This window comes from Pogona vitticeps, chromosome 3 (assembly GCF_051106095.1).
Source record: "Pogona vitticeps strain Pit_001003342236 chromosome 3, PviZW2.1, whole genome shotgun sequence".
Taxonomy (NCBI): domain Eukaryota; kingdom Metazoa; phylum Chordata; class Lepidosauria; order Squamata; family Agamidae; genus Pogona; species Pogona vitticeps.
In genome coordinates this window covers 84814010-84837912 of record NC_135785.1, presented here as the reverse complement: position 1 = coordinate 84837912, position 23903 = coordinate 84814010, and the positions used below count along the sequence as shown (strand labels likewise).

Here is a 23903-nt window from a genome sequence, read left to right as displayed (position 1 = left end):
ACGGAGAACTCACACCTTCTTTCTAGCTGAAGTGTACCTCTGGAAGGCATACAGGAACACGATTCATTTTAAAACAAGGCGTGAACACCCCAGGTCCTTTCTTTTAAAGTTAAGGGTGAGGGCAGCCAGCAGTGGATTTGGCAACGGAGACTGCAGAAATGGAACTGGGGAAGGTGTACATTATCTGTGGGCCACTTGTCGCCTTCCCTGCCTTTTTTTAAACAGCAACAAATGTAAATGCAACAACTGCATCTTGGAACTACTGTTGGAAATTGAAACATGCATCAGTTGTCAGAGTGGCACAAGACACATGTTATCAGGATTCACTCAGTCTACTGCACTGAGGGGCAGAACCTCTTGTGTGATCTGGAACTTTAGAAGAAAATAGCTTGTGGCGTATTTGGAAGCATATTTTGTGCCTAATTAGGATAATTCCTACTGTTCATTGTTATTATATCAATAGTTTAAGTGTGTATCTATGATTTTACCAGTATTTCAGCTAGTCAAACTACATTGTATCAAGCATCCATCCAAATGTTGTTGTCCTCTCCACCGAGGGGCAAAATATTCCCTTGTCGGAGAACAGATCATGAAAGAACGTTTCTCCTCCATTGTTTTGTTGACAGAACTGTTGGTAAACCACAAAAGCTTCTTGTACAGAGTTCTTTACCTGCTCCCCTTTTTCCCCCTGCTGTCAGGTTCCCCCCAGCCTCTGGGCGTTCAGTGTTTTTATTATCTTGAAGGGAGATTGTGCAAATTGGATAGTCACAGTTCTGTGATGGCAGAACAATGCTATTCGGGTTTGGCTTTTTAAAATAATGTGTCAGTACAGATGTCTTCTGTTCAAAAGAGAGGGTTACTGTACATTGGAATTATTGTTGCACAGCCTATGAATAGTCTGTGGTTTGCCTCATTTTCCAAAGCAACTGGGCAGTCATCGCAAACTGCATAGAAATGGACAGGCCTGATTGCTGGAGAAGCGTTCAGCTTCTGTGAAAAATTGATTAAAAACAGCCACCTATTAAACAGATTCTTCAAAAGTTTTGAATACCGTTATGAGCACAGGACACAGACTATGTCCACACACTATCTCGCTGATCAGTTCAACAGGCACAGTAATAAATGACAGTAAGTGCCAGCATTTCTGTGGCTCTGTGTGAAGTAAAAATGTGTGGCACTGAGACAGGATCACAGAGACATCAAAGCATTACATCTGCACGGAAGCATGGGTTTTGTACTTCTGTAGAGCTAAGAGCCAACAGCATTGTGTGGAGAACATAGCAAAACAATATCATTTTCTCACCCGGGGACTGTGCAACTTGCCCAGAGCTACACAGGCTTGCTCTTTTCCTCAGAAACATAATAGGGGATCAAGCTCCCAATCTCTGGTTCTGTAACTGGATACCTAAACCATAGAGCTATCCAGCCAGGAAAAAAGACCTAAAACAGACAGAGGGTGTGTTTAAAATGCAGACCCTGATCCTATATCATCGCTGAAGGCAGCTCACTTTCTAATTTTGGAGATACCCACACACATTTATATGTACTGTAGGCCCTCCACATCCAATGGAGATTGGTTCCAGGGTTCCTCGTGGATACTGAACACTGCTGATAATAGCAAACACTGTATATACAAGGGGGTTGCTGGCTTGACCGTGCACCTACCGTCTTATGTTCCTCGCAACTGATTTGCAGAGTATCCACCTCCGATACTCTTGGGTGATCTATAGTCATCCTGACTAGTAAGAATTGATAGCCCTAACTTTCAGTAATTTATGTAATGCTCTTTTGAAACCATACAAAGTGGCACCCATCACTGCATCTTGTAGCACTGAATCCCACTGCTTTGTTCTTGTTGTCTGTCTGACTCTTCGTGACCCCATGGATCAGAGCACGCCAGGCCCTCCTATCTTCCACTGCCTCCCGGAGTTGGGTCAAATTCATGTTGGTAGCTTCGGTGACACTGTCCAACCATCTCATCCTCTGTCGTCCCCTTCTCCTCTTGCCTTCACACTTTCCCAACATCAAGGTCTTTTCCAGGGAGTCTTCTCTTCTCATGAGATGGCCAAAGTATTGGAGCCTCAGCTTCAGGATCTGTCCTTCCAGTGAGCACTCAGGGTTGATTTCCTTCAGAATGGATAAGTTTGTTCTCTTTGTAGTCCAGGGGACTCTCAAGAGTCTCCTCCAGCACTACTGCTTAGCTATGTGCTATGTTTCTTTTTACGTGTCCTACTGCTGCAACTCCCAATGTGCAGCATCAGGGGATGATCCCAGACTCTGGCACTGTAAGAGATGGAGGAGTGCTTCTGACATCCAATTCTTTCTTTTCCACAAAGGAAACAAAACCTCAGTAGCACTCACAGAAAGTGCACACCAACCAATCAAAGCCGTGTTAAGAGCTCATAGCCCAAGTGTACTTGGCCGACTCATCGCCCCGCCAGATAACAGTTTTGCAGATGCTCACCCTGTTTGCATATGCAGATCTCTGGTGGCCATAAAATCTAGAAATAACAATCTTCCCTCTTTCAGTTTACCACATTTTCTTCTTCTTCCTCTTCTTTGATTTAAAATGCTAGTTTTCATTCATTTCTGCAAAGCTGATGGGTGTGCAGGTGGTGGAACAAATAAGTCTTGAAAGGTAAAGCCTTTTGATATTACTGTTCAGCATGTACATGGAATCCACCAATGTTCTAACCAGCAATGATTTTTCCCCCTACAAGCTGGCTCCTTCAGGTTTGTTGTGGTGAGGAGGAGACCATCATAAGTGGCACTAAAGCCGTGATGCCAGCTGCTTATGATTCTTTGTAGTAGTAGTAGTAGTAGTAGTAGTAGTAGTAGTAGTAGTAGTAGTAGTAGTAGTAGTAGTAGTAGTAGTAGTGCAAATTGTTGTAGGAGTGGAATTTAGCAGTAGTGTGAACACAGGGGCTACAGAACAGGGAATTCAAGGTTGTGCAACTTTGCTTTATGTAGTTAAAAAGATGTGCCAACATACCAGAAAGCACCCCAGAGGGAGACCACAGATGCAATACAAGGATATCTGCAAGCAGGATCTGAAGGCCCTAGGAATGGACTTCAACAGATGGGAAACCTTGACATCTGAGCACCCAGCCTGGAGGCACGCAGTGCACCATGGCCTCTCCCAATTTGAAGAGACATTTGTTCAGTAGGCCGAGGCAAAGAGGCAGTCCCAAAACCAGCAAAATCAAGGATCTGGACAAGGGACAGCTTGTATTTTTCTTCAGTATGGAAGGGATTGTCACTCTCAAATTAGCCTTCTCAGCCATGCTAGATGCTGTTCAAAGACCTCTGTTCAGAGCATGTTACTATAGTCTCTTGAGACTGAAGGATGCCTACACATTAAAGATTATTTCTCATCCTTAATGGTATTTGGCAACTGTAAAAATGTCCCTTATAGAAAAAAAAATCCACAGTAGAAATAAGATTTCCTTATATTTTGCATGTCTGTACCGTGCAGTAACACTGGGAACTCAGTTCTTAATGTAAAATGAGGGATCACCCAAGGCAGCAAATTTTGCATATGTTATGTATTGTTTGTTTCATTTGTTCTTTTAATGCAGATGAAGGTAAAGTGTGCCTATGAGTTCATTGGACTCAAGATGGTTTTTTTTGTTTGGGTTGGTTTTGATTTTTTTTGTTCCTGGACTCCTCCCTTCCCTTCAAAGCCTTCCTGGGGAAGAAAAGTCCTTATCTCCTCCTGGAGTTACAATTTTCTATTAAAACATGGTGGTGCCCCCACATCTTATTTTGTTCCTCTCCCTCAAGTATCAAAACAAATTGGTTTCTTCTTTTTCTTCCTTTTGAAATTCTAGTGGCTAGAAAAGCCTATGGCATGTTTTGGAGGTGGAAAATTGGTCCCTAGATCTCCTTTTGCTTGTCTAGGCTAGTTTATTATTAAATAGTAGTAATTATTTTTAATGCCTCTTGAAAAATCTGTTTCCTGGATCTGGCCAAAATCCCATTGCTTTTCATTGTAAATCACACTACAGTAAGTTGGTTGAATCTACAGGGATTTAGTGAGTCAATTCCTCTGTAAGTGCCATTGGTTCAGATAAGCCTATGCGAAAGTAAGTCACAATTAGAGTAAGCCTATTTGAATCAATGGAACTTTTGGAGAAGCTGACTCATCAAATCCCCATTTACTTCAGTGGGCCTCCTATGGTGGGATTTACTACAACAAGCAAAAAGATTTTGGCCACTGTGTAGTGTAAAATATAATTGATTATTTAATTTTTTTGGTGTATAATTATTTTGTTTGTTTGTTTGTTTGTTTGTTTATTTGATTTATTTGATTTATATCCCGCCCATCTGGTCTGGTCGACCACTCTGGGCGTATAAGGTGATGGAAAGGTAATGCCATTCAAGCAGATTACTTCAGGACTGTATAGCGTAATGTGGATTTGTGTGCACAGCCAGGTTTATTGAAAACAAACATAGATTGTAGTTGTGACTGGATACTTTGTCAGTTTTCTGTCTTGGTGAATAGCTCTCAGGAGTGGAAATAATCCTGGATATCAATCTGTGCAAATGCTTTATATCCCTAAAGGCAAATACTGCTTTGTTACTGTTGATAACAGAACAATTGGTGACAGATCGTTGGCACATTTCTTTACATTGTCTTTATTAGCGTGTATAAGACATCAGATCAGATTGCTTTATATTCTCCCCCCCCCTTCTATTTCTGTGACCAGATGGAAGAACTGGAAAGGAACAGCAAGCTTGGTTCACCAGCACCAAATGACATGGAACAGCCAGTCACAGTGAGCTCTTTGGTGAGTCGTGCTGAGGAGCAGGTGCTTTATAATGTATGGAAAGTGCTAATTGGACAGCACATGTTCTTAAGCGGAATGGAATATTTCATGAACAGATTGATATTTTAAGCAAAGCAACAATCCCAGCAGTGATCAATATACATGGTGGGTTAGAGCTGTGAATCTACAGTAGATGCTTCTTGGTACCACAACTTTCTACAGGGTTTTCTGCCCTTTTTCTTCCCTCCAGGATTTGCCAGCCAACAAAAGGATCCCAGTTTCTACTATGAAATCCTGTGCACAATTCCTTAGATTCCGCACAGGAACGGATACTTTTCTTCACAGGATTCTTTAGCAGCACCTAGATAAATCTTACGTTTAGCTTCTTGTGGAAGACAGTCCTGCCCTAATTGTGTCTGAAGTATTATTCTCTGCAGTATTTCTTTCTTTGTTATTGGTGTCAGGTTCACACTGGTTACTTTCATATGGTTGTGTTCAATAAATTTCCTGGATTGACACAACAATTTGAAATTGACATGATTAAGAGCAGGAATTTGACAGAAGCAACCAAGATAGGCTCAAACTGGATAGGACTGTCAAGCTTAATCTTGAGTGAGAAATTGGCAAGAAGCTGGGGGGGGTGGTGGTTTGCTCAGCATTTCTCCCAGCTGCTGCTCTTGGGTATCATCCTACCTCCCTGAGAATCTCAGAGGGATTTCCCTTCTGGAGCAAAAGGTCAAAAATCTCTGGCATGAGAAGAAAATTCCCAAGTAATCGTTACATTCCTACTGTGACTGATAATCGCTCAGCTATTCTAGTGTGATTTTCTTTTATTATTTTTCCATGTTATTTTGAGGAAACATAATAAAACCTCAATGAACACCACCAAAACCAAAGGTTGCCACCAATAATTGTAGGTGGAGATGTCACTTGAATTTCTTGAATGAGACCATGTATGAGAATAGGGTTGAAAAATCAGGACGAAATACGGTTTGTGCTATGTGTTTTAACAGAAAAGGCTGGCAGCTGTACCTGACCACACAGACGTTTCACTGAGACCAGAAGAGCGTGTACGGGCCTTAAGCAAGCTTGGTTGTAACATCACGGTAAATGAAGACATTACACCCCGGCGCTACTTTAGATCTGGAGTGGAGATGGAGCGCATGGCGTCTGTATATCTGGAAGAAGGAAATCTTGAAAATGCCTTCGTTCTTTATAATAAATTTATAACGTAAGAACTAGTTTGAGGTTATGGATACTGATTTGATTCCTGAATAATTTTTAATATGTGGTGTTTAGAGCATTTTGATAGAGTGCCAGCAAATGGTTTCGACACAGCTAGAAATTACAGGTATTTTCTAGATAGAAAATGCGTGTGTGTTCGTTTGTTACAGAGAATTCAGATATCCTTTTTGAATGGTAAAACCTACCATTATCTGTTTTGCAAGAACAGCATTTTTCTAGCACACATATAGTAACAATTATATCAGGTGCTTGGAAGTAACTAATGATAAATAATGTGTTAGTAATAATTGCATGCTATCAAGTCACTTCCAACTTATGGCAACCTTTTTCAGCTAAATAATGTTTTCTGTAATTAATTCATTTTTCCATCATCAAAGTATAACTACATGACATTAGTAGTATCTAAAAGAAAGGTACAGTGGTGCCTTGCTTAGCGATTGCTCCGTTGAGCGATGAAATCGCTTAGTGATGGGGTTTTGGCCATCGCCAGAGCGATCGCTTAGTGATGGCCCCTATGGGAAAAATCGCTTTGCGATGATCGCGGGGAAGCGATCACCGCAAAGCCCCCATTTTCAGCCAGCTGATGGGCGGTTTCAAAATAGCCGCTGGAAAACAAAATGGCCGCCCGCTGTGTTGCCTCACTTTAGAAAGGGTAACTGGTTATTTTTTAGAAGCAACTTATATACTCTGGTTTTGTTCCTTGGAAAATAGTATTTTCTTCTAGCTATAACAACCTGTTGTACATGAATGCAAAGTACAGTGTAAGTGTACTAGTGCCACAAACACCTGTTAGAACAAGGCCCTCTTCAATATCTGTTTTTAGCTTAGAAGTCTCCTCGTACTCTCCAGGAATCTGAGGAGTAATTTTGCCATTCTTTACGTCCTTCATACACCTCATGAAAAAAACAAACACGAAAACAGTGGGAGGGAGGGGCTGAAATTGGTTCATGCCTGTCAGTTCTTGGCTAAGGTTGTAAAGTAGAAGAAAAAGGCAAAGGTGAGGAACATGTAATCGCTTTCCAGACGGCCTTTGCACCATCTCACAGCTTAGATTAGACTGACCCGGTTACATTGATGCCTCCTAACTGAGGATTCAGGCTTAGTTTGGAGATTTGTGCAGGGCTGTTGCCCTTGAGCACAGTTGTCTGCTTGAAAAAGCCTTGGTCTTCCAGGATGGTGATTTTATGATTCAGAGTGGCTTTTTTTCTAGTTACCTCCTGGTGTATGTACACCATTAGGGCAATCTGCCAACACACACTTTAATGAACAGTCAATAATCACAGTCACTGCTATCACCCTGATGATCACGAATTTAATTCTGGCAGGCAGCCCTCGTCAATACGAAACTGCACCCTTGGCAGAGTCCACCTCCCTTCCCCAAGCTGCACACTTTATCTTGATTTGCCTTTTGCAGAGTGTGCATTAAAGGCTGCAGACAAACCAGATGCTTCTTTATGGTCCTCCCTTCCCTCCATTCTCAGCAGAGGAAGCAGAAACCTTAGAGCAATTCACTTCAGCAGTTCTTTCTATTTTGCCAGGACAAGGCAGAAGAAGAAAGTTGCTGCAGGGAAAGAAAGAAAACTTGGAGTAGATTATTTTGATTTAATTTTAATTTTATTTTGTGTGTTGTCACTGTCTGATTTGGAACATAGTTTGGAACTTGATCCCCCTCCCCCAAAGTATTTTAAAGTAAATTTTGTTCATCTATTTAAGAGTAATATTTCTTTTCATTGAAAAATCCTGAATTAATACTGCCAATAAGGTAAAAGAAAGAAAAAAGATAGAGTAAAATCCATGATTAAACATATAGGTCCTAAAGATCGGGAGCCTGTGTATATTTACTAGGAAGGCCATTCCTGGTGATGGGTTTCACAACAGAGAAGAGTCTTCTCTACATCATAAATGAATAAGCCTTGCTGGGCCGTGTTATGGCATGACACTTGAAGACTTAAAGATTGGCACAGTCTGTCTATGTTGGCACCAGATGTTTCTTCAAGAGCAATGTGTTACTCTTTGGGCAAAATCCTATTAATTACACACACAACCAGCATAACTCTCAGTAGCAAACTGCCTCAAGTTATGATGTCAACACAGGCATTTGCTCTTCTGTTTCAAATTGGGCAACTTGGCACACATTAAGCAATCCTTGCTCTAACGTTTTCACTTGCAGCAATGCGCCACGGAGATGCACACCAGTTGCATTGCCCTGATGTAACAACATGATAGGGTTCTAGCTATTATATGTTACTTTGGACATTTTTTTACATTTGCATTTGTTTATATATAATGCATTACTTCTTTTAACAGTGGATTTGGAAAAACTCAGTTCTGGTGGTTTGCTCAATACCACCCCAAGCTTCTACTTAGCAGAATGTCCCACCAACTTAGTAAAGCAGGATCGTTTTGCTTGCCATTGTGCAAGTGGTTGTCTCTGTGAAGAGAACTCACCCTCCGTTTATGCAGTGGCAGTGCATTAGTACTCTGGTGGGACTTTCTGCTCAGCAGATGCTCAGTAGGATATTGGCTGCTGCTTGTTTCATTATGTATGGCCATAATTGACAAACAACTTGTTCCAGGGTAGTATCATTAGGATGTGTAGCACTGCAGTGCAATAAATGATAATGAAGGTTATCACCATTGTGTATTTAGGCACTTTGAGCCAGCTGTAGAACAGTAGTGTTCAAAGCTATAGAAAGCTGCTATGACTCAAAAAGGGATGGTGCAGTCCAGCCTCATATGATTTCTGCAGCCTGCTTTTGTCCCAGCAGAAAAACAATGATGTTGTGGACATTCATCAGGCAAACAAGGGGGAAAATGTGTGTGTCTCATTTTCTAGTTTGTTTGTAGAAAAGCTGCCATCTCATCGAGACTACCAGCAATGTGCCGTTCCAGAAAAACAGGATATATTGAAGGTAAGACGAGGGTGTGTGTGTGTGTGTGTGTGTGTGTGTGTGTGTGTGTGTGTGTGTGTGTGTGTGTGTGTGTGTGTGTGTGTGTGTGTGTGTGTGTGCGCGCGTGTGTGTTTTTAAACAAATGTTTCAGAGGATTTTCTCCCTTTCCTTAAAGGAACCAGAGAAAGAGCTGAAAAAAGTTCTGTTTTTGGATTGCAACTCTCAGAATCTCCTAACCAGTTTGTCCAGTGGTTATGGTAGCTGGAGGATTCTGGGAGTTGCAGTCCTGGTGCAGAAACCTGTAAGAGCTGCACCAGTGGGGTCTTCTGAAATGCTTTGTCCCTGGCAGTGCCCAAGTAGAACAAGTGCTGCTGCTGCCAGCATTCTGTGTACCAGGACAAACATAGGGACCTAAATTTCCTTTTGACAAGTAATTCTACTGCAAGAAGGATAGGTTGCATCTCTTCTGATGCTGTCAAACTGCAGCTGCCAGCAGTGCTAGCCAGCATAGCCAGTGGTGAAGAATACTGGGAATTGCAGTCCAAGGAGGATCGCACTTTGCCCACCTTTGTTCTGAAAAGATGATCAGGCCTTGTAGATGTTTTGCTTCTTGTGGCCACACCCTTTGAGCTAATTAACTAAGGCATCTACTCCATTACAGTCTATTTCTTCCATGCACAAAGGAAGTTACACCAGTTTTCCCTTACCTTCAGGCCATTGAAAACTCACAAGTCATAGTGAAAGAGTTGTTGCTTGCAGCTAAAACTCATTCATAGCATTCCTCCCCCATAAATTCTTTTTAATTTAAATGTATACTATTGAATGATTTACCACTATTATGGGATGAGTTTGATCATTTGGAATGAAAGGAAAGTGAATATTTATATACACTGGACATCGTTTACATTTATATATTTTATTTTTTATTTAAATGAAGAAACTGAAGGAGATAGCATTTCCAAGGACTGATGAACTAAAGAAGGACTTGTTAAAGAGGTATAATGGAGAATACCAGGAATATATGCAAGGCAAGGTAAATTTCATCAGAACAAATGTATCTTATTTTAATGATATGTGATGTCCATAATCAATGTTCTTTGTAAGAAATGAAGACAAGTAGATTGAATGTTTCTGGTTTTTTAAATATTTAGACTATTACCTTTGAGTGTGATGAAATAGTTTATCTGCTGCTTTTAAACACAATGGCACAGTGGTTAAACTGCAGTACTTCAGTCAAGACTCTGTTCACAACCTGAGTTTAATCCTGACAGGTTCCGGTAGTTGACTCATCCTTCTATCCTTCCGAAGTTGGTAAAATGAATAACCATCTCACCGGGGGGGGGGGGGGTTGTGTAGCCTACATAATTAAATTGTAAATCGCTCAGAGAGTGCTTTAAGCATTTTGGCATGGTATATAAGTAGCATAATGTGTTTTAATTCCACCCCCCCCCCCCATTGATTGCAAAGTAGATGGGAGCTGAACCATCACCTTGTTAAAAAAAAACACCCAAGTTAACAAAAACAGTAAGCGGCCCTTAAAGGCTAAATTTACTGCATGTATTGTATGGTTTGCTAAAGCAAATGGACTTCCACCAGCTAGTCTGTAAACAAGGAATGATTGCCAATTTCCTCCTCTCTTTTTGTCTCTCATCTTGTTTGGGGGGGGGGGGGAGAGAATTCCTAGGTGTGCTAGTGCACCAACATTAGTATCAAGAACAGTGGTGCCTTGACTTACGAACTTAATTCATAAGTTGGAATGGTGGTCGTAAGTCAAAACGTTTGTAAGTCAAAGCACCATTTCCTATAGGAATGCATTGAAAACCAATTAATCTGTTCCAGCTGAAGAAAAAATACAAAAAAATAAATAAAATAAAAATAAAACACTGCAAGTCCCATGCTGGGACTACCAAAAAAAAAAAAAACCACCAAAAAATCAACAACACAGAAATGTAAACCCCCCAGCTCAAATCTACCCTCCAAAACCCACTCAGAACAACTTTTTTAAAAGGAAAAAGTAGCACCTTACCAGTCCGAAGCCTCTGCGGAGGCTTCCCAGGCTTCCAAAGCATTGGCACCTGGTCACTTCTCCTTCCTCCTCCTGCGCCACTGCTACACGCCCCGTCCACAGAGCCCCCCGACCATCCACAGAGCCCCCCCGACCCAGGGACTTCGGCAGCCCTTACTCCTGAGTAGACCCACACCTTCCGTGGCACTTACTCCCGAGTAGACCCACGCCAGGGTTTCCAACACCCGGCAGCAATCCGGAGCCGCCCCACCTCTCCTTCCTCCTCCTGCTCAGCAAAAGTAAAAAGGTTCCCTGACCCCCTCCTCTAACCGTTGGGGCGAAAGAGCTACAAAGAAGCAGCCTCTTTGCCACCATCGGTTTGAATTTCCCGCCTTTTTCCCTGTCTTTTTCTGTTCCTAAGTCAAAGCTCTGGCTGAAAGTCAAAGCAAAATTTTGTGGCCAGAGCTGTTCGTAAGTCAAATTGATCGTGGGTCAGGGCATTTGTAAGTCAAGGCACCACTGTATTTTTTTTAAAAAAAAACTGTTTGGAGACAAGTAATACTTGGTTGAAGGGAACTGACACCCCCATGTGCATTCTTTGTCTCCAAACAGAAATGCATTCAACAAAAAAGTAGACGCCCCAGTGGCCAATGTGGAGGGACTCTGAGCCGATTCACATTGGCTTGTATGCCACGTAATCAATGGAAAATAACATGAATCTGACTGTTTCAGTCCTGGAGTATTTCCCATATTATTTGCCAGTGTGGGTTGCCCCCTAGCTTGCCTTCCTTCAGCTGTTAATTAGCTATTTTTATTTTACACACTTTCCAGAACAAATGCAAAGCCGAATTACTGAAGAAACTAGAGCAGCAGAAATTGATTGAAGCAGAGAAGAAGCGGGTGGCACAGATACGTCAACAGCAGCTGGAAACAGAACAGTTTCAGTTCTTTGAAGATCAACTGAAGAAGCAAGAAATAGCCCGTGACCAGAAAATTAAGGATAGCTCAGTTACTTCTGAGCAGACTGATGGGGGCATGTTGTCGTCGTGCATTTCGGCACATGTGAACAATAGTTTCCCCACAACTATCGCAAATAAGAGCGGAGCCTCTGCTGGGCAGTCGCCTCCTATAAGTCGAGCCTTAAAACCTGCTGCTACACTGAGTGCTGTTCAGAGTAAGCCAAGCACCTTCTTGTTTTCTTCCCTGACCGTTGCAGTCTTGGTGCCACCCTGGGCTACGGAGATGGGACTTTTGATTTTTTTTTTGGACTACAGATCCAATAATTCTCCATTCTGGGAGTTCTGTATGACACCTTACGGGCACCTAAATATGGCTCACCTGGAAGAAAGACCTAAACTGGAAGGTTTTGAAGCCTAGCTTGATGTAGCTCCAGTTAGCTTTCCTTTTTTCAGAAATAAAGCACCCAGCTAGTAGCAGGACAGGAATAGGAAACTTGGGCAAAGCTAAGCTAACTAGGCTTCAAGGCCTTCCTGGTAGGACATAAATTGTTCATAGCAATAATTTTTTTAAGTACCTGTTATATCCCTGTTAACAGCTGTAGCCAAGAAAGACTTCGATATGCGTGAGTGCATGGTATTACGTGGAAGTGGATGAGGAGGCTGATGGGGAGAAATAGACCGATTACTCTCTGTTCCTCTTCCACCGGCCTTCTGAGTTTCTGTGCTAGCTCTGAAAGAAATACTTGTTCCACAGCCTGCATGAAAATCCAGCAGTTTGGCTTGAGGGAAATGGATTACTTTGTCCTTCCTCCTGCAATCCTCGTAATAGAGCAAAATTTCTTTTACCAGCTTGCTAATAAGCCAATGAAGTGCCTTTACGTGCTGGCTTCATTATGAAATCCAGCCTACTTGTCTCTTAGTGTATTTTACAAGGTACTTCATTTTGCAAGGCTTGTGTACTTAATTTTGAAAGGCTTTTTGCAGAAATATCAGCTTCCGCTAGTGACATGGAAGCAAACCAAGCCGTTTGCCATGATCAGAGAGCAGTTGACATAGGGGGTGCGGGTGGGGGTATGAAGGAAAACAGTTGATACGAGGAAGACCGTCACATGTAGGGGGCATTCTGTCTCTGTGACTGTTGATTTTGAGAAGCAGCCCATGCATGGAAAAGGCACAAATGCAATTGATTGCTTTTAAAAACTGTGCTGCTTGGCCTCATTGAATGTCGTGTAGATGATGCTTTTGCTCTTTCTTTGCTAGGTGATGCAGCTGAAGGGCTACGGTGCGTGGTACTGCCCAGGGGTCTTTGTCCCAAATTTCTGCTGCTAGCAGAGGCAAATACAGTAAGAGGAATAGAGACATGTGGGATTCTCTGTGGAAAACTGGTACAGTTGAACCTTCACATTTGTATGGGGAAGGCTCTTTTGATAGTACTGTATTACCCTGTAATGAACTGATTTGAGAACAAAAGCAGATCTAAAGTGTAAGTGTGCTGTCTCACTGACTATATCAAATAGCTTTATGACTCTGTTCAGACCTTCTTAATGATTTGTTTGTGGCTGACTGTGTGCTCCCTTCACACACCCAGAAATAGTTATCTCAGGCAAGGGAAAGCATGTGATGTAATTAAGTCATGGTCTTCCTGTGCAATTAGCTACAATTAAAGGATTCCTCAGGCATTTTTGTTTTGTTTTATTATCAAACACCAAGCAGATTTTTTATTATCAGCCACCAGTGTTACAGAGAAACTGATAGTAAAGATTGGGGAAGCTAATGACAGGGTATAACAGATTCATTTTCTCCTTTCTGTGGGGAAAATAGTCCTCTTGCAAAAATTCACTTCAGCATTGTTGCTTAGAGTTTACTAGTACCTCAGTAAAGTATGGTGCTGTCTATTGTTCTCTTCATAGCAATAGTTCACTGTAAAACTTGGCTGATACATGAACTGCTTGGCCTGGTACACATATATTAAATGCATATCTTCTGGCTAACAAGATAAAAATGATGTATTGTCCAACCCAGTCCTTTGTACGTGTACTAAAAAGTAAATTCTACTTAGTTCTGGAAACTAAGACTAAGATGATATACTTCTTTTTAAAATAGTGGACTTGATTTGTTACTGAGTTTTGTATGAGAATAGATGCACATCATGTAGTGGTATTTGTACGTAGAAAATCAAAGGTTTAATGTATAGAATCTGCATGCAAGTCTGTAGTGTAGACAATATTCCTGCAGAGCCAAATGGACCAATGGAGGCCTCTTATGTTTATTAATTTCGCACCCTACACAGTCCATATGTAATCTTTTTACATGCACTACTGCTATTATTTCTGTTATCTCTGTTTTGTCTGTTGCTGTGCTAAACCTTAGTGTCCAAGCATCTGTTGCTTTAAATTGAAATCAGTGGTCTGGTGCTACTTATCTTGGCACTTTTGTTATTTTACAGACTCACAACGAATTCACTATTACTCATGTGATAGTGCCAAAACAGTCTGCAGGGCCAGACTACTGTGACATGGAAAATGTGGAAGAGTTGTTCAGTGTTCAAGACCAACATGATCTCCTTACACTGGGCTGGATCCACGTATGTATTCACAATGGTGCTAGGGAAAACCATCAATGCACATTCCATAGAAGAGGGGTAGGGAACCTTTCAAGGGCAGCGTTTCCCTTTGGCTCACTGGCCTTCTGGAGGGCTGTTGCATGCGAATGGCCAGTAGCAAGAATTTGAACATTGGGACAATGACTCTCCTCCCCCCTCACATTATGTGAAGTCAACTAAAATTGTCTTAAAGTTTGAAACACTGTTCAGTGAAAATCTGCAGCTGCTTTTAAAAGGCAGATTGCATACTGGGCATAATTAGACAAAGGAAACAAAACAAAAGTGACCATATTATACTTCGATTACACCTGAAATGCTATGTACGTTTTTACATTCTCTGTATATTTCTGTTCACTGCCTCCTCAAAAGGATATTGTAGCAGTGTATGTATATTACGTGCCATCAAGTCAAAACTGACTTATAGCAGCCTTGATAGGGCTTTCAAGATTCATGAGATATTTAAGGAGTGGCTTTACCACTTCTGTCCCACTTCCACAAGTTTTCATTGAAGGCTGCTAGTTAATCTTACTTACTGTCCGGATAAGCAAAGCCTCCAACCAGCAGGCGGAACTCTTCCATATAGTCCGCGATCTATCCGGAGTTGGTCAGAGTGATTGGCCTCCCACTAGCATCTCACCTGACCAATTTGCTGCCTTTTTAAAATCGAAAGTGGAGACCATCCGCCGGGATCATACCCCCTATTTGAAAACAGTGGCTCGAACAAAGATGTTCAGTGTTCCGTCTTGCCCGATGAGACTTAACCACTTTCAGCCTGTGATGTCAGACATGGTAGACAGAGTGCTTGATCGCTGTCACGTCACCACCTCCTCCCTTGACCCTTGCCTGGCCTGGCTAATCAAAGCAGACAGGCCTATAACATCTGAATGGGCTACAGCAATAATTAATGGGTTTCTCCAGGAGGGCAAGGCTCCCCTTGCTCTCAAGGAGACACTCATTAGACCCATTAGACCTGCTCTTTTGGCGAGGTGACTCTAAGAGCGAGGTTCACAGTTTGGGTATACATCTGGACCCAGCGCTCATCATGGAAACCCAGGTGGCATCGGTGGTCTGTTTTGCACACTTCCATCTTTGGCGGATTGCCCAGCTGCATCCCTATCTTGATGGGTCTCTCACCACCTTGGCCCATGTGCTCGTGGTCTCGAGATTAGACTACTGTAATGCGCTCTACATGGGGCTGCCTTTGAGACCGATGCAGAGACTTCAGATGGTGCAGAATACGGCAGCCAGACTTCTTACAGGGGTGAAAAGGTATCACCGTATTTCCTCCACTCTGGCTGCCTTGCGTTGGCTGCCCATTCGTTTCCACGTTGATTTCAAAGTCCTAACAATGACATATAATGCCCTAAATGGTTTAGGACTTCAATATCTGGCAGAGTGCCTCCTCTCACCCAGTTCTGTCAGAATCACTCGTTCTAGCCAGGCCGGGTGGCTGAGGGGTCTAATGCTGAGGGAGGTCCGGAAGGAAAGAATATGCAGCCGGGCCTTCTCAGGGACTTGAACTATTTCCCCATTGAACTGGGAAACTGTCTGGGGCAGTTCAGCTTAGACAAAGACTGATTAAGTGGAGACATATAATAATGCCTGATGTGGTCAGAATAGATTGGGAGAAGCTTTTCTCCATTTCTCATAATAAGAGGAACCAGGATCATCCACTAAAGATTAGAAGATTCAGGTCTGCTGTTTGCAGCCACAAAAGAAAAATATGAGTCTGTCCTGCTCTAGCTTAGTACTTAATATTTTATCTGTGACTGAAATGATTGGACTTTTGGATACCGACTGGATAACTGTACAAGTCAGCTTAAAGTTACTTTTACAATCACATGGTAAAATGAGAAACTTTCAAAAAGGCACCTTAATACTGACTACAGTATGACGTATCCTGTTTTAAAGGCAGTCCATTTTGTTTGGTTGAAGAAACTAACCTAAATGGCTTTCTTTACTACTAGCAATTCACAAAATATACCAAGATTAATGGTGTCTTGTGAAGGTGTGGAGAATAAGAGTGTGCCGTCCGCAGATGTAACAGTGGAAAAAGAGGATGAAATAAAGAGTCAACGAGATAGTGGCGAAAGTAAAGAAGAAAAGGGAAAGGAGACAGAAGAGAAAGAGGGGGAGGTGAAGATAGAGGTGTGTTTGGCAGACGAAGAGTGGGAGGAGTCTGAAGTGACAGTTGGAGGGGGGTATAAGAACGAGGAGGGGGTGGTGTGGTTCAGTTCAGTGGTGGAGGCTTATGAGAGGAAGAAGAGGGAGGACAGACAGAGAGCTTTTGAAAGGGTTCGCTACCAGGGGTTGTTAAGAGATTTTCCCCATTTGAAAGAAGGTGGCTTGTTGCCCGATCCACCTACTGTGACTGAGACTTTCCTGCGCAAGTTAGTAAAAGAGTGGAATGTAATTGTGGCGCCCAGAGAGCTAGAGATTCAGCGAGAACGTGCCTGGATGACAGCTGAGGAGCACGAAGGTCCCGACGAAAGAGGATGGTACCGACACAAGTGCTGTGGGACCATTTGTGCCATGAGGAGTCTCCCTCCTCCTCAGAAGGAGCCGCGGGGATCTTGTGGGATCCGCCGCCTGTAACTCCCTGGGAGTTTGACCAAAGTTTAAATGTTATTGAAAATGGCTTGTTGCCAAGTTTGAAACCGTTAAACCCATTTAAAGATGTGCAGGTGGGAGAGGAGATGAATAAAAGTTCCAATGTTAATGTTATACGGACTCAGTCTGACTTATTTTCCGCCGGAAACAAGGGGCTGCCTGAAAGAAAGGACCAACTTTCTTGCATGTCTTCTCTTTGATTGGTTTTTGATCCTAGGTTGCTGAAATAAATGCATATAGTATATATGAAACTTCTTTTTTTCTTTGTAGACACATCCAACACAGACTGCATTCTTATCCAGCGTTGATCTTCATACGCATTGTTCTTATCAGCTCATGCTACCAGAGGCAATTGCGATTGTTTGTTCACCAAAACATAACGAGTGAGTTTTCTATCTTTCCAGTTCCTAGTAGCATTCAGATAGCTAGTTCAGATTTGTGTCTCTATTCACCATCAATGTCGAAACAGAAGAAGGGGAAAAGGTTAAACTACATGTATTGTTTATAGTGTAAAATCACAGACTTAATTACAGAGTGTACGTCTTCCCTTTATTGTTTATATTTGAACTTTGACCCTACTACATTCCGATCCATTTAAGAGTTTGATGTGATTGATTCTCAGATTCTTTGGCACATATGCTCATTTTCAGGCCAAACTGTGGTCCCATTTGGAAAATACTAGCAGCCGCTGATCACACGGAGGATTTGATAAACCTAGTCCCAAGCTTTGGACAATCCATAGTGCAAAATTATCAGGTTATTCCTGGAAACAGGAAGGCTGTGGATATTTTGTATATACTTGTCCAGTCTTCACTCTTGCATGGGTCTGCATAAGCTGAATGTATTATTCGTTTATTTGACTTACATCCTGACTCTTGCCTCACCTTGAAGAGCTCAAGGTAAATAACAATAAAATCAAAATGTAAAAGTATGTAAAACTCCCTTATCCACAGGATCAATATCTGTTGATTCACTTGTTCAAAGTCTGAAAATATTCAAAATATTAAAAGAAAAATCCTAGAAATATGTATTTCTAATATGAATGTTGTGATGTTACCAGAACTGGTCACTAGAAGGAGCCAGAAACCATGCTATTTATAGTGTTTGCTATTAAAATGGCGTTCTCTATCAGCCATGCTTTCTAACATCTGCAGGGAGGCTTGAGATCGATCCCCCACATATATGGGGTCGTACTATACCATCAAAATATGAAACAGGTTGGCTAAAACACTGAAAAAAATTAAGAAGTGATTAAAATACACCAGTAAAAGTAACAGAGGCTGCAGCCACCATGATAAAATTCTGTTCTACATGAATCTAGCCTGTTTGCCCAAGGGCTGCCAGAATAAAAAAGTGTTAAACTGCAGGCAGAAGGAGAATGAGAAGAGGACCAGCTTTACCCTTCCTTGATAAGGAATCCCAGAGCCTTGAGGTGTACGCTTGGAAACATAACCTGTGTTGGAAAGGAATGGGCGGACTACAAATCTGGTGCTCTGTCTCTTTCAGTGTATAGCAGGATATGTAAAAGGAGTAGTCAGGATGAACTTATTTCAAACAATGAAGAAAGGTTTTGAATGTACAAAACTGCCTTGTGCTGCATCAGAGTACTGGGGTGTGTAGCTGCATGGCCCAAGTAACTGGATGTGGTTTCCCCTGGGCCTTCAGGCAGATGTCTGTCCTGATCTTGTGACGTGAAGTCCTCTCCAGTCAATGGACCATTTGGGACCTATTTCATATAGCATACAAGTGCAAGTTACTTAGTTTGAGTGAGTGAATTTAGAAGGACATGGTTAATCAACAGAAATTATTTCTGACTGATTCATTCAAATCCTTCATTTCCCAAACTAGCATCTAGTTTGATACTATTTTACAAGAGTTTTTAAATGGTGTGGTTATGCAGTCAGAATTTGCCTTTGGTGTTTTTATTATTATTCCTCATAATATAGTCCAGGATGGGGAAATTTTTGGCTCTCCAGATACTTTGGATTGCAGTTTCCATAAATCCTTATCATTATTAGGCTTGCTGACTCAGGCTAACTTTGAAGAGCCAAAGGTATAACCCAATCTATGACGTATCAGTTGGAAGTAATGCAACCATGTCATAAAAGTGCCTTTTTTAAATCACAAGGACTGCAAGCTCTCCTTGTTGGTTGGTGAAGTACAGTGGTACCTCGCTAGACGACAACCTCACTGTACGACGAATCTGGAGGACGGTGACTTTTTGCAGTTGCTATAGCGATTTGCAAAACAGTCATTCCTATGAGGGAATTCCGCTTGACGACGATTTGGTCCGTGCTTCGTGGACCGTTTATTCGCAAGACAACGATCTTTACAGCTGATCGTCGGGTTCCTAAAATGGCTGCCCTGTGTTTTCCAGACCCATGCTTCGCAGAGCAGCCATTTTAACAGCTGATTGGCGCTCGGAAAATGGCTTCCCCTATGGGCGGTCTTCACTGGACGACGAGATAATTTCCCCATTGGAAAGCATTAAATGGGTTTCGATGAATTCCAATGGGGAATTGTTTTTCACATGATGACAGTTTCGCTTAACAGCAATTTTCCTGGAACAGATTATCTTCGTCACGCGGGGCACCACTGTAGTTCTGCCTCCTAGCTTTATGCAGAGTTTAGATGGTGAAATATTGTAGAAAGAATCTCGTACAGTAAAGTGGGTGGCTCTTAATCAGCTTTTCATACATAGGAAGCTACTTTAATTTCTGGGACATATTCTTTTCCCGTTACTATTACTGCATAGAATTGAGCTACCCTTCTTAAATATATATTAGGTTGTGCGGGTTTACTTAAAATATTTTTCTGGCAAACTTCATAAAGCTCCTTCTGCATCTCAGACTTGCATCTGTTTTTTCGCACACAACTAATTTATTTCTTGCTGCATTCTGCTGCTTTCTGTGATGTAAACTTTGCCTTACTTTCTAGCACGGGAGTCTTCCGACTTACTAACGCCGGCATGTTGGAAGTTTCTGCTTGTAAAAAGAAGGGCTTTCATCCTCATACCAAGGATCCTAGGCTATTTAATGTAAGAATAACACAATTTTCCATTTATTTGGCTGAGGATTTATATTCTAACACTTGAAAACACTTTCACAGTATAATTCTTTTACCTCACTGTAAGAATGTACAATAACATTCCAAATAAGTGTGCAGAAGGTTGTTCTTCATGTCCTCACACCGGAGTTCTTCTGATGAGGAACTTGTTAGGTGGTGAAATTAAAAGTCAGACTGATGCAAATGGCTGTTTAGCAGAATGTTCAGTGAATTTGTAAGGAAGGGAAGGGAAACCCATCCTGAAGATGAGAGGGGCAGCTAATGTTCACATGCTGGGTAGTGAACTTTCAGATGGGGCATACTAATTAGCAAACAGGAACAGAAAGTACATTTGTTCATCCTTTTCTCTTTTTTAAACAGTAAAGATAAAAGCCTCATCAGCCTTTCAGAATGAGGCCAGAATAATGCTCTGTTAAAGAATACCATACAAAGACATGGCCTTGAGTCCAGGGATGTTGTTCAGAGGAGAAAATATGGCTGCCGCCACAGAGGAAAAAGTCCTCAGGCTACCTTGGAACTGTATGTTTAGAAACTGTAACAAAAAAGACCATTTGCTTTCCTCTGCAATCAAATTTGTACTATATGTCATTGGAAACCGAAGTCTGCTAAAGGTCAAGACGGGTTCACTTAGGAAAACACTCATTTTGTGGAACTAAATACCATATTTTTCGCTCCATAAGACACACCTTTCCATAAGACGCACCATTTTTTTAGGAGAAGAAAACAGGAAAATATAATCTGTTTTCTTCACTCCATAAGACACACAGACTTTCCACCCCCCTGTTTTGTGGGGGGAAAGTGCGTCTTATGGTGCGAAAAATATGGTATGTTATTCTGGTTGAGGGTTGCTTATGATAAGGTGAATCCCCCTGAAATTTTGGGGTAAGGTGCCCCCCCATCCAGATCCGCAAACTGCTCCTGCTTCTGGTGGTTGAGGAATAGAAATAAGCATGAATTGCACAACTTTATATGTTCTACCCAGCTTGTCTCAGCTTAAAGCAAGGAAAAGGACGATGCATGGGTTGAAAATCTATTCTGTTACCTATTTTTGTTTTCTGCTGTTGGAAAGAGAAAGCTAAAGAAAAAACTCCCTAACATCATAGACACTAGCCAACCTCTTTCATAAGGCTTCAAAACACTGTAATTGGGCTTAATTCAACCAAGATTTCACATAGACTGAGGAACTACTGGGTAAAATCCTGTTGGCATAGTTAACATTGCTGGAGATAAGATCTAGGCACCATAAATAATTAAATTAACAAAAAAAAAATCTTCCTCCCCCCTTTCAGATCCTGTGGCTCCCTCGAGCACCAGGTACAAATTTTATTATTAAAGGCTTCCACATATATCCATGCCAAGGCACTGAAAGGCTTCCTCAGGGCAAAAGGGAGCTCTAGGGAGCCTCAGAAACTGAAACAGTAAGTGTGTGCGGAAATAGGGAGTTTTTAATTAATTTAAATTAATTATTTCTGATACCTGGATCGATTTTACACTGGCATAGCTATGTCAACAACATTTGCCCAGTGCCTCTCATTTGTTGGCTGGCATCTTCAGAGTGTGAAAGTGTGCTACTACTAGTGTGTTAATTGTAATCAAGTACACAGGGATGTGGTGGCGCTGTGGGTTAAACTGCAAAAGCCTCTGGGCTGCAAGGTTGAAGGACCAGCAGTTCGAATTCACGCAATGGAGAGCACTCCTGTCGTTTATCCCAGCTCCTGCCAACCTAGCAGTTCAAAGGCATGTAAAAATGCAAGTAGATAAATAGGTACGACCACAGTGGGAAGGTAACGGAGTCCCATGTCTAGTCACTCTGGCCACCTGACCACGGAAACTGTCTACGGACAAACACTGGCTCTATGGCTTGGAGACAGGGATGAGCCTAGAGTCAGACACGACTGGACTAAATGTCAAGGGGAACCTTTACCTTTACCTTACACAGAATTAATTTGCTGACATTAATAAGGTAAGAAAAAAAAATCTATTGATTCATTTGTTAAATCATGACATGAAATAGCCAGCAATTAATGAAAATAATGGGAACCGTTGATTTAAAGATGACACAGTTTGTGTTTCATGGTTAAAATAACACATCTTAACTTTGTTGTTAAAATACTAATGAATGAGGAGTAACACATTAGTTTTTGAATGAATTATTTCCAAATCCTGGTTTCCAGAAGAGGGCAGAGCAAGATTCGGAATGGAAAACACTGGTTTGTGAGTACCAGTTCAATCCCTTCCACACGGGCAGGGATATTCTCTAGAAAGCCAACAACCAGCTACCATCATTGATCGATTTTTAGAATTGCTTTGTGTCTTATGGTGGAATGAGTCCCTAGAGTCAGATAGTGATGTCTGATTTTTTTGTCTTCTTTTACAGATATGCAATCATGTCATTGGGAAGGATATAAACATAACTGTATTGGACCTGAGGTGATAGCAGATGGAAAGAAACCCTTCCACAAAACAGATGCCCCAAGGAGACCATGGCTGCCAGATTTTTCCTACAGTGTTTTCCAAAAGTTATTGACATTTTATATTTATACATTTTAGATTTAATGGTTTGATATTTATTGCCCTTTCCCATTTTGAAGTTATTTTGTTGTTCTGTCAAAATGAAGTTCACACTGGCGTTCAGTCAGGACGTGTTATTATACCGGAATACTATGAAAATAAAAGGAACTTGAAATGCTAAGGGTGGTGAAGATTTTGTCAAACGGCTGTCTTTTTGCTTTTTGTTTTGGTCTTAGATTGCAATTTTCTGGCTATATGAGTTTGTGTTAATGTTCACCAGATACTTAGAAACAGCTATTACATGGAGGTAGAAAATAAGGACTATAGCATTTTCTAAAGCATGCTTTTAATTTTTTTTATTTTAAAAGAAAAACCCTAATAATGATACGATAACCAATCACATTATTTTAAAATTCTAATTACAGTGGTGCCTCGCTTAACGATTGCCCTGCATTACGACAAATCCGCTTTACGACGATCTTTTTGCGATAGCAAAACAATGGTCTAAATGGGGGAATTTTGCTTTGCGATGATCAGTTCCCTGCTTTGGGAACCGATTCTTCGCAAAATGATGTTTTTTGAACAGCTGATCAGCAGTTTCAAAATGGCTGCTGGGTGATTAAAATGGCTCCCTGCTGTGTTTAGGGACAGATTCCTCGCTATACAGGCAGCGAAAATGGCCGCTGTATGGAGGATCTTTGCTGGACTGTGAGTTTTTAACCCATTGGAACGCATTGAACGGGTTTCAGTGTGTTTCAATTGGGTTTTTATTTTCACTTTATGATGTTTTTGCTTAATGGCAATTTTCCTGGAACAGATTATCATTGTTAAGCGAGGCACCACTGTACCAAGAAAGGAATTGTCAAGATCACAGTGCATAGGGAAAAGGAGTTTTAAGTCTTCACTCCCAAGTGCTATATTGGTAAAAATGCCCTTCACATGGCAGTCAGCATTAAGAAATACTTGTTATCATTACCAGTAGAAACTTCTACTAATATTAATTGCCATGTGGTGAGTGATTTTTATGTATATTGTGGCTCGTGAGAGCAAGCTGGTATGTATTCCTGAGGATCATAGTCTTTAATTTGTACCTGGCATCAAGCCCATAACTTGATTACTAAATGCAACATTAAAGTAATATAAATTATGATCTTGGACTATAATCTAGTAATCATGTTGTAGCCAAAAAAAAAAATAAAAAAAAAATTGAATACTAGGTACAGATTAAGGACTGTTATCTCCTAT

At 41.4% G+C, this 23903-nt stretch overlaps 1 protein-coding gene across 5 annotated transcripts in view; it reads left to right on the top strand.

The window, feature by feature from the left end:
- STAMBPL1 (STAM binding protein like 1) overlaps positions 1-22839 on the top strand; it is a 33323-nt gene extending 10484 nt beyond the window's left edge. The window contains exons 2-11 of one of the 5 annotated variants that reach the window (XM_078391342.1): positions 4710-4790; positions 5783-6000; positions 8851-8926; positions 9843-9938; positions 11742-12084; positions 13130-13212; positions 14316-14453; positions 17352-17464; positions 20019-20118; positions 22525-22839. In XM_078391342.1, the coding sequence (XP_078247468.1) occupies positions 4710-4790; positions 5783-6000; positions 8851-8926; positions 9843-9938; positions 11742-12084; positions 13130-13212; positions 14316-14453; positions 17352-17464; positions 20019-20118; positions 22525-22581 (1305 nt within the window). In that variant the 3' untranslated portion in view covers positions 22582-22839. Of the gene's footprint in view, positions 1-4709; positions 4791-5782; positions 6001-8850; positions 8927-9842; positions 9939-11741; positions 12085-13129; positions 13255-14315; positions 14454-17351; positions 17465-17731; positions 18097-20018; positions 20119-22524 lie in introns of those variants that run through there. The other 4 variants (XM_020801282.3, XM_020801284.3, XM_020801283.3 and 1 more) reach the window with 4 other exon arrangements.
- The last annotated feature ends 1064 nt before the right edge of the window (positions 22840-23903 follow it).